The sequence below is a fragment of the Trachymyrmex cornetzi genome, unplaced genomic scaffold (genome assembly GCF_001594075.2).
Source record: "Trachymyrmex cornetzi isolate Tcor2-1 unplaced genomic scaffold, Tcor1.1 scaffold174, whole genome shotgun sequence".
Taxonomy (NCBI): Eukaryota; Metazoa; Arthropoda; class Insecta; order Hymenoptera; family Formicidae; genus Trachymyrmex; species Trachymyrmex cornetzi.
In genome coordinates, this window is record NW_017296354.1 from 10,542 (window position 1) to 22,930 (window position 12,389).

General features: G+C 32.8%; 1 protein-coding gene across 1 annotated transcript; it reads right to left on the reverse strand.

Annotated features, from left to right (window-relative positions):
- Positions 1-234: 234 nt before the first annotated feature.
- On the reverse strand, positions 235-11,109 carry LOC108759236 (probable serine/threonine-protein kinase DDB_G0283337). The gene is made up of 5 exons (XM_018504583.1): positions 11,064-11,109; positions 2,581-3,099; positions 1,256-1,755; positions 586-970; positions 235-449 (listed from the first exon to the last, which is right to left on the reverse strand). Exons 1-5 carry the CDS (start codon positions 11,107-11,109, stop codon positions 235-237), a joined length of 1,665 nt encoding a protein of 554 aa, XP_018360085.1.
- Positions 11,110-12,389: the final 1,280 nt, after the last annotated feature.

Sequence of the window (12,389 nt, forward strand, 5' to 3'; positions counted from 1 at the left end):
ATAGTATCCTAAAGGAACTTCTTAATTTCTCATGAATAAACTTTACATTTTCTTGAAAAATAGTTCAAAAATACTGAGGATAATAAAAATATAATTGTTATTATAAAAACAGATAAAACTGAAAGTGTTAAGAAATTTTGTTTCACAGTTATAATAATCTTATAAACGTTTACGTTTTTATATAATAGATTTTACTTTTTAAAACTAATTTTGAGCATTTTTATGCCCATGTATCTATTTTCTAAAGTTGCCCTTGCGCTGATTATCAATCCAAGATTTTAATTGCTCAGGAGTTCTTTTTCTCAAGCATCTATTTTGACCAATTAAAATTCTACATTCATTCAGTGATGGTAATTTTGGCAGCTTATAAATGTCACCAAATTTTTTCTGAACTATTTCTTTCTCCATTTCAGTCCATTTAATACGCTTTACTGGTTTTTGCAATACAGCTGTAATTAGAATAATATATTATATATAAAAAAAATTTTTTTAAGGAATTGTGAAAATGTAAATACATTATTAGTTAAAAATAAGCACATATACATTTATAAAAAAATAAATAAAAAATGCTAATAATAAACTTACATCTCGAGCAATAAGTACTGTTATTTAAAATTTCATCGTCACTGTCATTATAATTTAATGTGTGAATACGTCTTTTCTTACGCGATGTTTGAGGTTTATCATTAATAATTTTTATATTATTATCCTCATAATTATCATCGTCATTGCTCGATGTATCCTCTGTTGCATTTTTGTTGTTGGAATTTTCGTTGTTGGAATTTTCGTTGTTGGAATTTTCTTCATTGCTGTCATTATTATTGTCTTTATTGTCTATTGCAGCTTGCAGCAAACGAGATACTTCAGTCATATCAATCAATCCATTAGGAATTCGATATACATCTTTATGAATTTGTTCATGATGCCCCATAAAATTGGCTAAATCAGAAACTTGATTTTCATCTATTCTCTGCAAAGCAGTATAAGTAGCAAGATGCTTTCGGAGCATAGTACCTCGTAAAGTATTAGGAAACGATGCACCACAGTCAGTAGCAAATTTTCGCATTACAGAGCAAGCTCTGATATAACTTTTTTTCGGAGAACATACTCGAGGTACAGCAAAAACATACTTATTTTTTTTGTTTACTTCAGCATCAGAACGATATTTGAGTAAAGTGTCGATATATGAAATTAAAAATGTATGTAACAATACAGGGACGGTTCGTCCTAACTTCCCTCGCATAATTATTCGAACAAATTGCTTGGCTTGTTGTTGAGATTCTTCTGATATATTTTTAAATATATCAGCGTTAAGGACATTGTCAATCGTCTCTTGATTTTGATAATTTTCAATGGGGAGTCTCTCAATTTCACCGGCTCTTCGTCGATTAAACATTTGAACGAGAATCAGAGTACCTTGCGTTAATTGTTTCCATGCCTTAAGATCAAATTTTTTCTGAAGAATTTCCATGGCTTCTTCACATAATTTTTGTGCATAGTTATATAATTTTTTGATATCTGATTTTGATGGAAGGACGACTTGCTTTTTCCGACGTCGATTTGCACAATCCTCTATAACTTTTTTATTAATTGTCACCGGATAATCATTATCGTACAGTACCATGAAATCATCAACAGCCTTTTTTCCGTCTAAATCCTCATGCTTGATATATTCAGCAGATTGTATACGAGCACATTTTTTAAACAATGTTCCAAGGGTAGTTGCGTTATAAGGTGTTTGAAAAATTTGTAACTCTGAATTATAATTTGCACATATTTTAACAGCCTTTATAACGTCATCGTAGTACTTAGGATGAAAAATGGACGCAAAATCAGATATTTGGTTGTTAATTCCTTTAATTGCCAATTTAAAGCGGCCAAGAAGCCGTAGATAATTTCTAATCATATCGTACTGATGAGAATGTGTGTATGTGTCGCATAATTTATTTCCGAATAAAATCAGAAGTTCATCATATTTTATCGATTTTGAAATATTGTCATCATTAAATGACGGAATAATTTTTCGACGCATTATATCATTAGCACGACTATGTGCATATCCCATTAACTGTTTTCCTTCTATAAATTGACCTTTTTTACCTTTCTCGTGTTTTAAATTACATTTTGCGTAATGTATCCTTAAAGTTCTTTTAGAAAAATATCCTTTGCAAAATTTGCAACACACATAGTCTTCGACAGTATTATTAAATTTTGCTTGAGGACGTCGACAAAGTATGAGAGTTCCTGTATTTAAATTGGCATCAGTGTTATGAAGATAATTTCCATATTTTCGAATTTTTTCAATAATTTTGCGTCGTTCTGAATTGCCTTTTGGAAAATGCATAAATTTAGAAACATCTGTTATATTTTTATGTTTTAGTTCCAAATGCCGAGCAAACTTTTTTTGAAGTTTTTTGCAATACGGACAAAAATACTGTTTAAGTGAATAACTTTTATTCTCATTTTTTGAGTTAGGTACAAGAACATTACAAACATCAATCGAAAGTGTATCATTTTTAATAGGGAGATCCAAATCATAACTTAAATTTTTTGATTCATTCATTGAAGTGCTATTATTGCTTGATATATAATCTGAATTTGTATTTTTATGTCCACTATCAATTGAATCAATCATTTCTGTCGAGAAAGTTTCGTTAGTATTGTCAATGTTCTTTTTTAATGATGAATTTGCAATTTGAGTTCGAGATTCTTGCTCATTTTCGATTATGTCATCAGAAGATTCGATAACGTGTTTTTCAATATTAGAAACATTTTCTTTAGGATTACTCGAATCTACACTTAAATCTTTTAGCCAATCATCTCCGATAAAGTTTGCAATTTCTGTTGCGCCACTGGGAGGAGCGCTACTCTCAACGGATATATTAGAATCAGTCGATAAATTTTGATGAATTATGGATAAAGACTTGTGTGAATTTGATTCTTTAATATGTTGTCCTTTCGAAATGGGCATTGAATAACTGGCGGTTTTTACCGAGCTGGAAATAGTCTGACCAAATGACGATGATGATATTGATACATCTTTTGTATTATTTACATTGTTAATATCATCTAGCTTCCTTTGCAAGGCCTCATGTGAATCTAATAATAATAAAAAACTAAATATAGTATCGAATAAACATATATAAAACAAGATGTATGAAAAAATAATAAGAATAATGATAAATATAAATGAATTTTCAATCAAAGTTTTGTTCTTTAATCTAGATCAGTAATCAGCGAAATTCAACAAAAAAAAAAGGATATTTGAACATTATACATATATTATAATTAAAATGCTGATACCTGTACCTGTCAATTCTAATAAATATATGTTGAATTTGTACTAAAACAAAGTTCAGATTAGTTAGATTAAGAAGTTTTATTTGTTTTATTCATTTTTTTTAGTCGAATTTCATTGTAAATTCACTTATTAGGAGTGGCATACTTGAAACTCATAATTACTGATTATTATTTACTGATTCAGAGTGTAGAGAATTTAGAGTCGTCCCCAAAGTATACCCAGTAAACACATTGTGTTATATTACAGTTATCTTGTTGAGCTGATATTGCATGTTACATGTACTGTTACATGTGACATTGTGTTTACTGGGTACTTTTTTTAAAACTTATCTAGACTATATTTAGGCATTATTAAAATTAAATTACCATCGGTGCTTAATAAATTGCCTTCATATGATGATCCTTTTAATTTAACAAAACAAATATTTCTTTTAACAATTTTAACTTTTTTTGAAAGAATTACGAGATGTTCTTCATTATGAAATCTTACTAACGAATACATGACTAATAACGAATAGATATTTATAAAGGTGCCTTTTTTATAATTTCATAAAGATAACCTCTATGAGATTACTATCTTGAGTTACACAGGTTGTGTTCCATTATTTACTGCCAGTGCTGAAAATGTATAGTATTCTCAACATAAACTATATAGATTTTTAGCGCTGGCAGTGAATTTTGGAACACAGCCATAGAAGACAAAATACTTAAACACATGGCACATGAACATAAAGCTGTAAAGGCCACAGCATAGACTTATGCATAACGCATGGCGCATAGTGCATAAGCGAATCAACTAATTAGAATCTTTCCTTTCCTCCCATTCCATAGAAAAGAAGAATTTCGATTAGTTGATTTTCTTATGCACTATGCATAACGCATAAATCCGAATCTACAATAGGATTTTAAGCCTTAAGCAATGGGTGAATCACAGTCGCTTATTCTCCTCGGATTCGACTGTAATTCGTCAATATCTTACGGCTTAAGGTTTAAAACACCTGTTGTAGATCCGGACTAATGCATAGTCCATAAGGGAATCAACCAAAGACATAGAGAATGGACTGCGTAATCCGTATCTAAGTAGTGTATCAAATGTGGTCGACAATAATGAGAGAGAGGTCCGTAGGAGACGGCTAATGCCTCTCTCATTCTCACTCCCATTACACCATGAATGGAAAGAGATAGAAATGGCCGTCTGCCACGGTCCCTCTCTCTTATCCCTATTGACCATTTTGACATACGGATCGCGCAGTCCATTCTCTATGTTTTTGGAATCAACTAATCGAAAATCTTGCGGCTATCCAATCGCAGTTTACATTTATTTGTCTTTATGACAGAAATACGATTGGATAATTTTCTTTATGCATATGTTTATGCGGCTCTGTAAGTTTGTGTGGAATGGCCCTTAAGCGGGGAGCACAGATTCTTACATACAAACGCATAAAACATTAGATATAAGGAAATCAACCAATCAAAGTCCTTTATTTTACGGAAAGGAAGGAAATAAAGCACTTTGATTGGTTTATTTTCTTATGCCTCATGTGTTATACATTATGCAAGAGTCTGTGCTTCCCGCTTTAGGGCCATTCCATACAAACTTGCATAGCCCCATAAACATATGCATAAAGAAAATTATCCAATCGTATTTTACGAAAAAAATCTGAGAGACAATCAAACATGATTCAAAATCAATTAACATAAAATGTTCCATTTCAATTATCAGATTGGAGGCCTAGATACCAAAGATGCGACATTGCGTCGGTTGGGTTAGGTCATCATCGCCATTTCAATTCAGTATAAGGGCTGCCGCACACACCTTCCGTAACAATAATCATAAGACGTACCGTAAGAATTAGCCAATCACAGTCGAGAATTCTTTTGAACTCGTAATTCTGATTGGCTGATTCTTACGGTACGTCTTATGGTTATTGTTACGGGAGGTGTGTGCGGCAGCCCTAAGTACTTATAATCATAAGAAGCCTTTTCATGCTGACGCTCGTTTTTAGCTGTTTTCAACGTCAAAATAAATCACAAGATTAAAATTGACGCTTGATATTCGGCATTTCTATTACGTAACTTATTTTGACGCCGAAAATAAGCGTCGAGCGTCGGCACGAAAAGGCACCTTTATAAGCTGATGACAGCTGATGCATAAGACGGGGAGCACAGACTCTTGCATAACGCATAACACATGAGGCATAAGAAATTGAACCAATTAGAGTTCTTTATTTCATGGAAAGGAAGGAAACGGAGAACTTCGATTGGCACATTTTCTTATACATTACGTGTTATGCGTTATGCAAGAGTCTGTGCTCCCCGCTTAAAGCCCCAGCTGCATCTATCGTAATGTTTATCGTAAGCTCCTAATGATTCTTACAATAGCCAATTAGAAACGTCAATGTGTATTGTAACGCTTTTGATTGGCTATCGCAAGGATCGTAACAAGCTTACGATCATCGACGTATAGTATGGACTGCGCGACCCATTCATAAATCCCCTCGAAAAGTGTCCGGTGAATTAGACAAAGAGGAAACGCGGTGTGGGTCAATTACTCGCTCTTTCTAATACTCTTATTGGCTGCTTTTGTTACCGCCCAGTGGATGTCAGTAATTTAAGTAAGAGACAGAGCTTGACCCACAACGGTCGCTATCTCTTTCTTTCGGGCCGACCATATTCTTTCAGCCTGTGCGCAGTCCATACTATACGTCGATGCTTACGATGCTCGATTATAAACATTACGATAGATATAGATGGGCCTTAACGGTCCGCGCACAAAGTTGGTCGCAACTGAGTCGTAATCGTAAGTCATTGTCGTAGGTCAACGCACAATGATTTTACGTGTGTCGTTTACGTATATCAACTGACGCAATAGGATATACGTAAACGACATACGTAAAATCATTGTGCGTTGACCTACGACAACGACTTACGATTACGACTAATTGTAAGTTGAAACCATCTTTGTGCGCGGACCCTTACATGAGGAAAGATATAGCGTTTTCGGCCCGATCGGGTTTGCACAAACCTGGGTTGGATTAATCTTTCCTATTGGTTGACGTCACCCGCTCTACCAATAGAAGAGCACAAAACGCCATTAGTCCAACCCAGGTTGGTGCAAATCTAGCCGGACCGAAAACGCTATTAAATTGTTTGAAAAAGAAGAAAGTATAGTACGTACTTATAGTATGTACTTAATATAGTATATACATTATACGTACATACATTATTAAACTCTATACGTAGAGTCCTAGGACTCTAATCATACGTTCATCAGTTATGAATTAAAATGGCGCTCTGATCACGTGATTAAGACAGCCAATCAGACTATACCCTTCAATGTCGCATCTCTGTTATCTAGGCCTCTATCTTAGACAAACGTCTCGAAAGATATACATGATATGAAAAAACGTTTCAGGCAAAAGTTGCAGGATATTAACAGTCTGTATAAACACTATAATAGAAATATACCTATATATTCTCATTCGCCCTATAACAATTTTCTTTTTCAGAAATATACAGTGCCCGTCAAAGTTTAGGGGCCACCTGAATAATTTCTGAATGATTTGAGATATAGGATTAAAATTTACAGGGATACAATGGAATAATAAAAATTCTCATTTAACCTCGAAAACATCAATCTTAACATCCCGGGGGGAGAGGGAGGCCAGAAAATTTTAAATATGTGAAGTCGAGTGAAAGCTCGTTTAGAAAGGCTTTATGAGACGAGAACAACGCGGGCCGACTGAGGTTTTTACGATTTTTTTTTCGCAGAGTTATGATCATTTAAACATTGTTATTCAGATGTATGAGTTACACCTCTTGTGTGTGTGTGTGTGCGCGCGCACGCGCACAAGAGGCATAATTCATACATCTGAATAACAATGTTTAAATGATCATAAATGTGTGAAAAAAAAATCGTAAAAACCTCAGTCACCCCGCGTTGTTTTCGTCTCGGAAAGCCTTTTTAAACGAGCCTTTACTTGACCCCATATATCATTTAAGATTTAACATTTTTCGGTCCCCCTCTCCCCGTCCGAGAAATGTTAAGGTAGATGTTTTCGAGGTTAAATGATAGAGTTTATGATCCCATTGTATCCTTGTAAATTTCGATTCTATATCTCAAACCATTCAGAAATAATTCAGGTGGCCCAGGACTTTTGGTGGACACTGCATTTATTTCCTATAGTTTGAGAAACTATTCAATTTAAACATAAAAACGTGTATTATAGTCCCAATAACACATACCAAGAAGTTAAATATCCTATAAAGCTGTAATTTCAAAACTGCATGACTTTATATTGCACAACGCATGATTTGAGCACACATAAAATATTAAACAAATGCTTTAAGAACAGTCTTCAAGAGATGCTTTTTACCTTTACGACGGATATTTTTACCTCAAAGCATGCGTTTGAAATTGAGGTCATCCTCATATTAAACACATACTTTAAAACTAATAATATATATACCGATTTTCACATATGGTGTATAGTTCAAGGACTAATGCACGAATATTTCAAGGATAATACTCAAAACTATATAACTATATAACATGTACGACGGAAAATTTACATTGTCTTCAAAGCATGCATTTGAAATAAACCATTCTTGTATTAAACATATACTTTGAGACCAACATTATAAAATGTTTATATATGATGCATATTTCGTGTATTATTGTTATTAAACGAAGATAGTATCTAAACTATACAGGGTAGAGGGAACAAAAACAGAAATCTTGAAAAATCTCGAAATATACCAGTTTCACAGAAAAGTGTTTCCGATAAAAATTGCAGGGCTTAAAATGATCTATGAACTGATATTGTCAGTTTGACTTTTAACAAGATATTTAATATTTCGTACACTGAAAGAAAAGATTGGCTGCTGCAGCAAATTATATGGTGAAATATGGCATAATATTTTCTATTGGTTGCAACTGCCAATTTTTGGTTGCTACAGCCAATTGTTGGTTGTGTTAGCTTATCCGCAATGTCAGTATAGGATTTCGATTAGCTAACGCAACTAAAAATTGGTTGCTGCAGTCAATTAAAAATGCTTTGGCATATTTAACCTAATTTGCTACAGCAACCAATCTTTTTTTTCAGTGTATTACAGAAACAACGATACATTTTTTAATATTTTAGAAGTTTTTGAACCAAAATGATATTTATTACACATCTAGCGCTATGAAAACGTTTCGACAAGCGTTATAAAAATGCGCAATAAGCAATGAAACTCCATTACAGAGAATAAGGTAACATTGACACTAACTATGCCATTCAAGGCCAAACAGATAAGACCAATAAATGGATCTTTTTAAATCCTACACCATTCATACGAAACACTTTTCGGTGAAACTTATATGTTCCGACACTTACCAGAGTTTCCATTATTTTTCGCCTATCTGTATAATTAACATATACGACGAAAAGTTCACTTTGCATTCAAAGCATGCCTTTGATATAAATCGTTCTTGTATTAAACATATAGCTTAATTGAGACCGATGATATAAATTGTCTGTATATGATACATATTTTGGGAACTATCGTATTAAACGAAGATTTAGAAAATAGTTTCTAAATTATACACGGGAACATGTGCGGAAATCTTGAATCCTGAAAAGTCTCGAAACATTCAAGCTTCACAGAAAAGTGCTTCTCATAAAAGTTACAAGGTTTAAAATGATCTGTGTATTGATATTATCAGTTTGACTTTTACGTTACAAGGTATTTAATGCTTTATACAATATTAAAAATACTGCGACACATTTTTTAAAATCTCAGGAAATTTTTATCCAAGAGAAGCTTTATTATATGTATAATATTTTGAAGACGTTTCGACAAACGTTATAAAAATGCGCAACCTAACAGGGAGGAGAGTTCTATTACAAATGTGATCTTGATATTAGCGACGCCGTTCAAGGTCAAACCAATGAGACTAGTAAATGGATCTTTTTAAACTCTACAATTTTCACACGAAACATTTTTCAGTGAAACTCATATGTTCCAAAAATTTTCAGAGTTTCCATCCTTTTTTCCCTATCTATACAATTAATATATACGACGAAAATTGTACTTCGTATTCAAAGCATACCTTTGATATTAATCGTTCTTGTACACCCCTATCTATACAATTAATATATACGACGAAAATTGTACTTTGTATTCAAAGCATACCTTTGATATTAATCGTTCTTGTACGAAACGTTCTTATACAATATATATACGACCTCCCGAAAATCAAATTCGGAATAGGTAAAAAATTTAGTACTTTTTAGGTGTTAATTTAGTACCCTATTCCGAATTTTAGTGCTCAAACGTTCAGCAGCAATTAAAAAATGGGGGGTTTAGCTTAATGGCAAGCTAGATCCCCATAAAAAATATATACCATGTACGTATACAAAAAATAAGTACACAGGGATTTCAGTGCTAATTAAATGCTCCAATAGAGCAAAACAAATTCAAATATAGCGTTAATTCGAATATTCCAACATGTATTAAACACTACACCGTCGAATACGACACCTACATTTAGAGAGCTCGTGGTACACATATTTTTAATAGTATTCACATCTAAAATGATGTAGATTTTATATATATTCGAAAAATAAGATTCCAATTTGTTGCTAACCGTAAAAAAATAAATTTAATATACAGGGTGGACCATCTGAAGTGATCCAGTCAAATATCGCGAAAACTAGTAGGGATAGAGAAAATTTCTTAGACGACGCGGCGCCGCGCTATTGCGGCGCGTAAAGACAATCCTTTGATTATCTCTAATGGCGCCGCACTGCGCGGTAACCCTTTGACAAACGTCGCAACAGTCGCGGCGAAACCCTCAAAAGAAATTTCCATAAGTGAATTGTCCACGAGTTTTCACAAAATACATTGTCACTAATGAAATACGATTACAAAAGACATCTTGCGTTTATAATAGCATTATCGACTTTCTCTGCCTTATCGAAATTGAGATGAAGAGGGATTCCACACGTAGAAGTCAATCAGCGCAGTGCAGAGTACACACGTGACTTCGATGGCTTGCAAAGAGCACTAAAATCGGAAATGTATAGATTTTGATTCTACGATGTGTAAGGATTGTTTTAATACCAATATCATGCGAGCATCAAATTCTTTGACGAATTTTAGGGCGCGACGCGCGATCTTTCGCGACGTATTAATTATTTTCAGTTACTTTAAGTGAGCACTAAAATCGGAAATGTATATATTTTGATACTACAAATCTAAGGATTGTTTTAATACCAAAATCATGCGAGCACCAAATTCTCTGACTAGTAATTACTGGAATTTAAACATTGACGTCGTCGGTCGGAATAAGTTAATTATATTTATTTATATATTAATTATATTTTTTTACGGTTAGCAACAACAAATTGGAATCTTATCTTTCGAATATATATGAAATCTACATCATTTTAGATGTGAATACTTTTAAAAATATGTGTACCACGAGCTCTCTAAATGTAGATGTCGTACACAACGGTGTAGCATTTAATATATGTTGGAATATTTGAATTAACACTATGTTTGAATTTTTTTTGCTCTATTTTGGAGCACTAAAATCCTTGTGTACTTATTATATGTATACGTGCATTGTATTTTTTTTATGAGGTTCCCAGCTTGCCATTAAGCTACCATTAAGACCCCCCCCATTTTTTTTATTGCTGCTAAACGGTTTGAGCACTAAAATTCGGAATAGGATACTAAATTAGCACCTAAAATTTTACTTTATCTTCAAAGCATACCTTCGATGATATTGATCATTGTGTTCAATTGATCAGTGTGCTCCATGTACCTTTTTTTAGTTACATCCTGTATACGAATTATATACATTTTGAATAATTTATGGAAGTGTGTTACTCTCTCAGCTTCAGGAAGTATACTTTTTTATTGTCTTTTTTATGATTTTTTTTCTGGAAAGAGTATACAAACAAGAATCGAGTTTTTGTAAATGAAAGTACATATTTATTATTATTATTCACATTTCTTTATTTTAAGTTTCACCTATTACCTGAAAGCATGTATCTATCCCCCTCCCCCCATAGGTCATTGTCCTGAACTCTGCACAGCATGCAGCTTTTCGCGATAACAGAAATATCAACAATTTGGTTTATTTGAAACAAAAGTTCAAAAAAGGTCTTGAAGTGTATAAAAAATTATAGTCTTTATTAGAAGCGATTTAAAAATTTTTCATTTTTAACAAAATGGCGGCTTTTCAAATAATTTTCTATGTTTAAAGGTCATTTTAAATCTCATTTTAAGTCATTTTAAATATCAAAAATTTAAAAATCGTATCGATAGAGACTACAATTTCTTATAAACTTTAAGTTCTTTTTCAATTCTTTGTTTTAGATGAATCAGATCGGAAATATTTCTGGTACTACGAAACGCTGCATACCATGCAAAGTATAGGACGAAGGGCTGTAGGGGAAATATTTTTCAAACGTGAAATAAAAAATTGTAATTAATAATCAAAAATATGTAATATTATTTACAAGAAATACGATTCTTATAGCGTGTATATTCTTTATTTAAAAAATTATGAGAAATGTATACTTTTTAAAGCCGAAAAATATGCGCTCTTAAGGACAGTTACGTCGCAGATTTTCTGTATAACTTTAATTAAAAAATAATATTGAAAATAGTCATTGGTATTTACGTAAGGTTTTCCTTTATGTTGAAAAGAAAACATTTTATAGATCTACCATAAGTGAAACTATAGTCAACATATAATTTGAGGCCACTATAAGTGAAACTTTAGTCAACGTATAGTTTGAAGACATTATAAGTGAACTATAGTCAATGCATAGTTTGGGGTCATTATAAGTGAACTTTAGTCAACGCATAGTTTGAGGACATTATATGTAAACTGTAGTCAATGCATAGTTTGAGGACAGTATAAGTGAATCTACAATCATTGCATAGTACGAGGCCACTATAAGTGAATATACAGTCGTTGCATAGTTCGAGAACACTATAAGCGAAATCCAGGGAATGGAAAGTTACTTTTTAAAAGTAACAAGTTACAGTTACTCGTTACCGAGTAGGAAAAGTAACAAGTTACCGTTACT

What these genes read in the sequence shown, in the direction of transcription:
- LOC108759236 (XM_018504583.1), bottom strand. Translation starts at nt 11,109, where the DNA reads ATGGAGCACACTGATCAATTGAACACAATGATCAATATCATCGAAG. An exon ending in AATGATCAATATCATCGAAG is followed by an intron (nt 3,100 to 11,063) that starts GTATGCTTTGAA and finishes TATTATTATTAG; the next exon opens with ATTCACATGAGGCCTTGCAA. An exon ending in AAATTCAGATTATATATCAA is followed by an intron (nt 1,756 to 2,580) that starts GCAATAATAGCA and finishes ATTATAATTCAG; the next exon opens with AGTTACAAATTTTTCAAACA.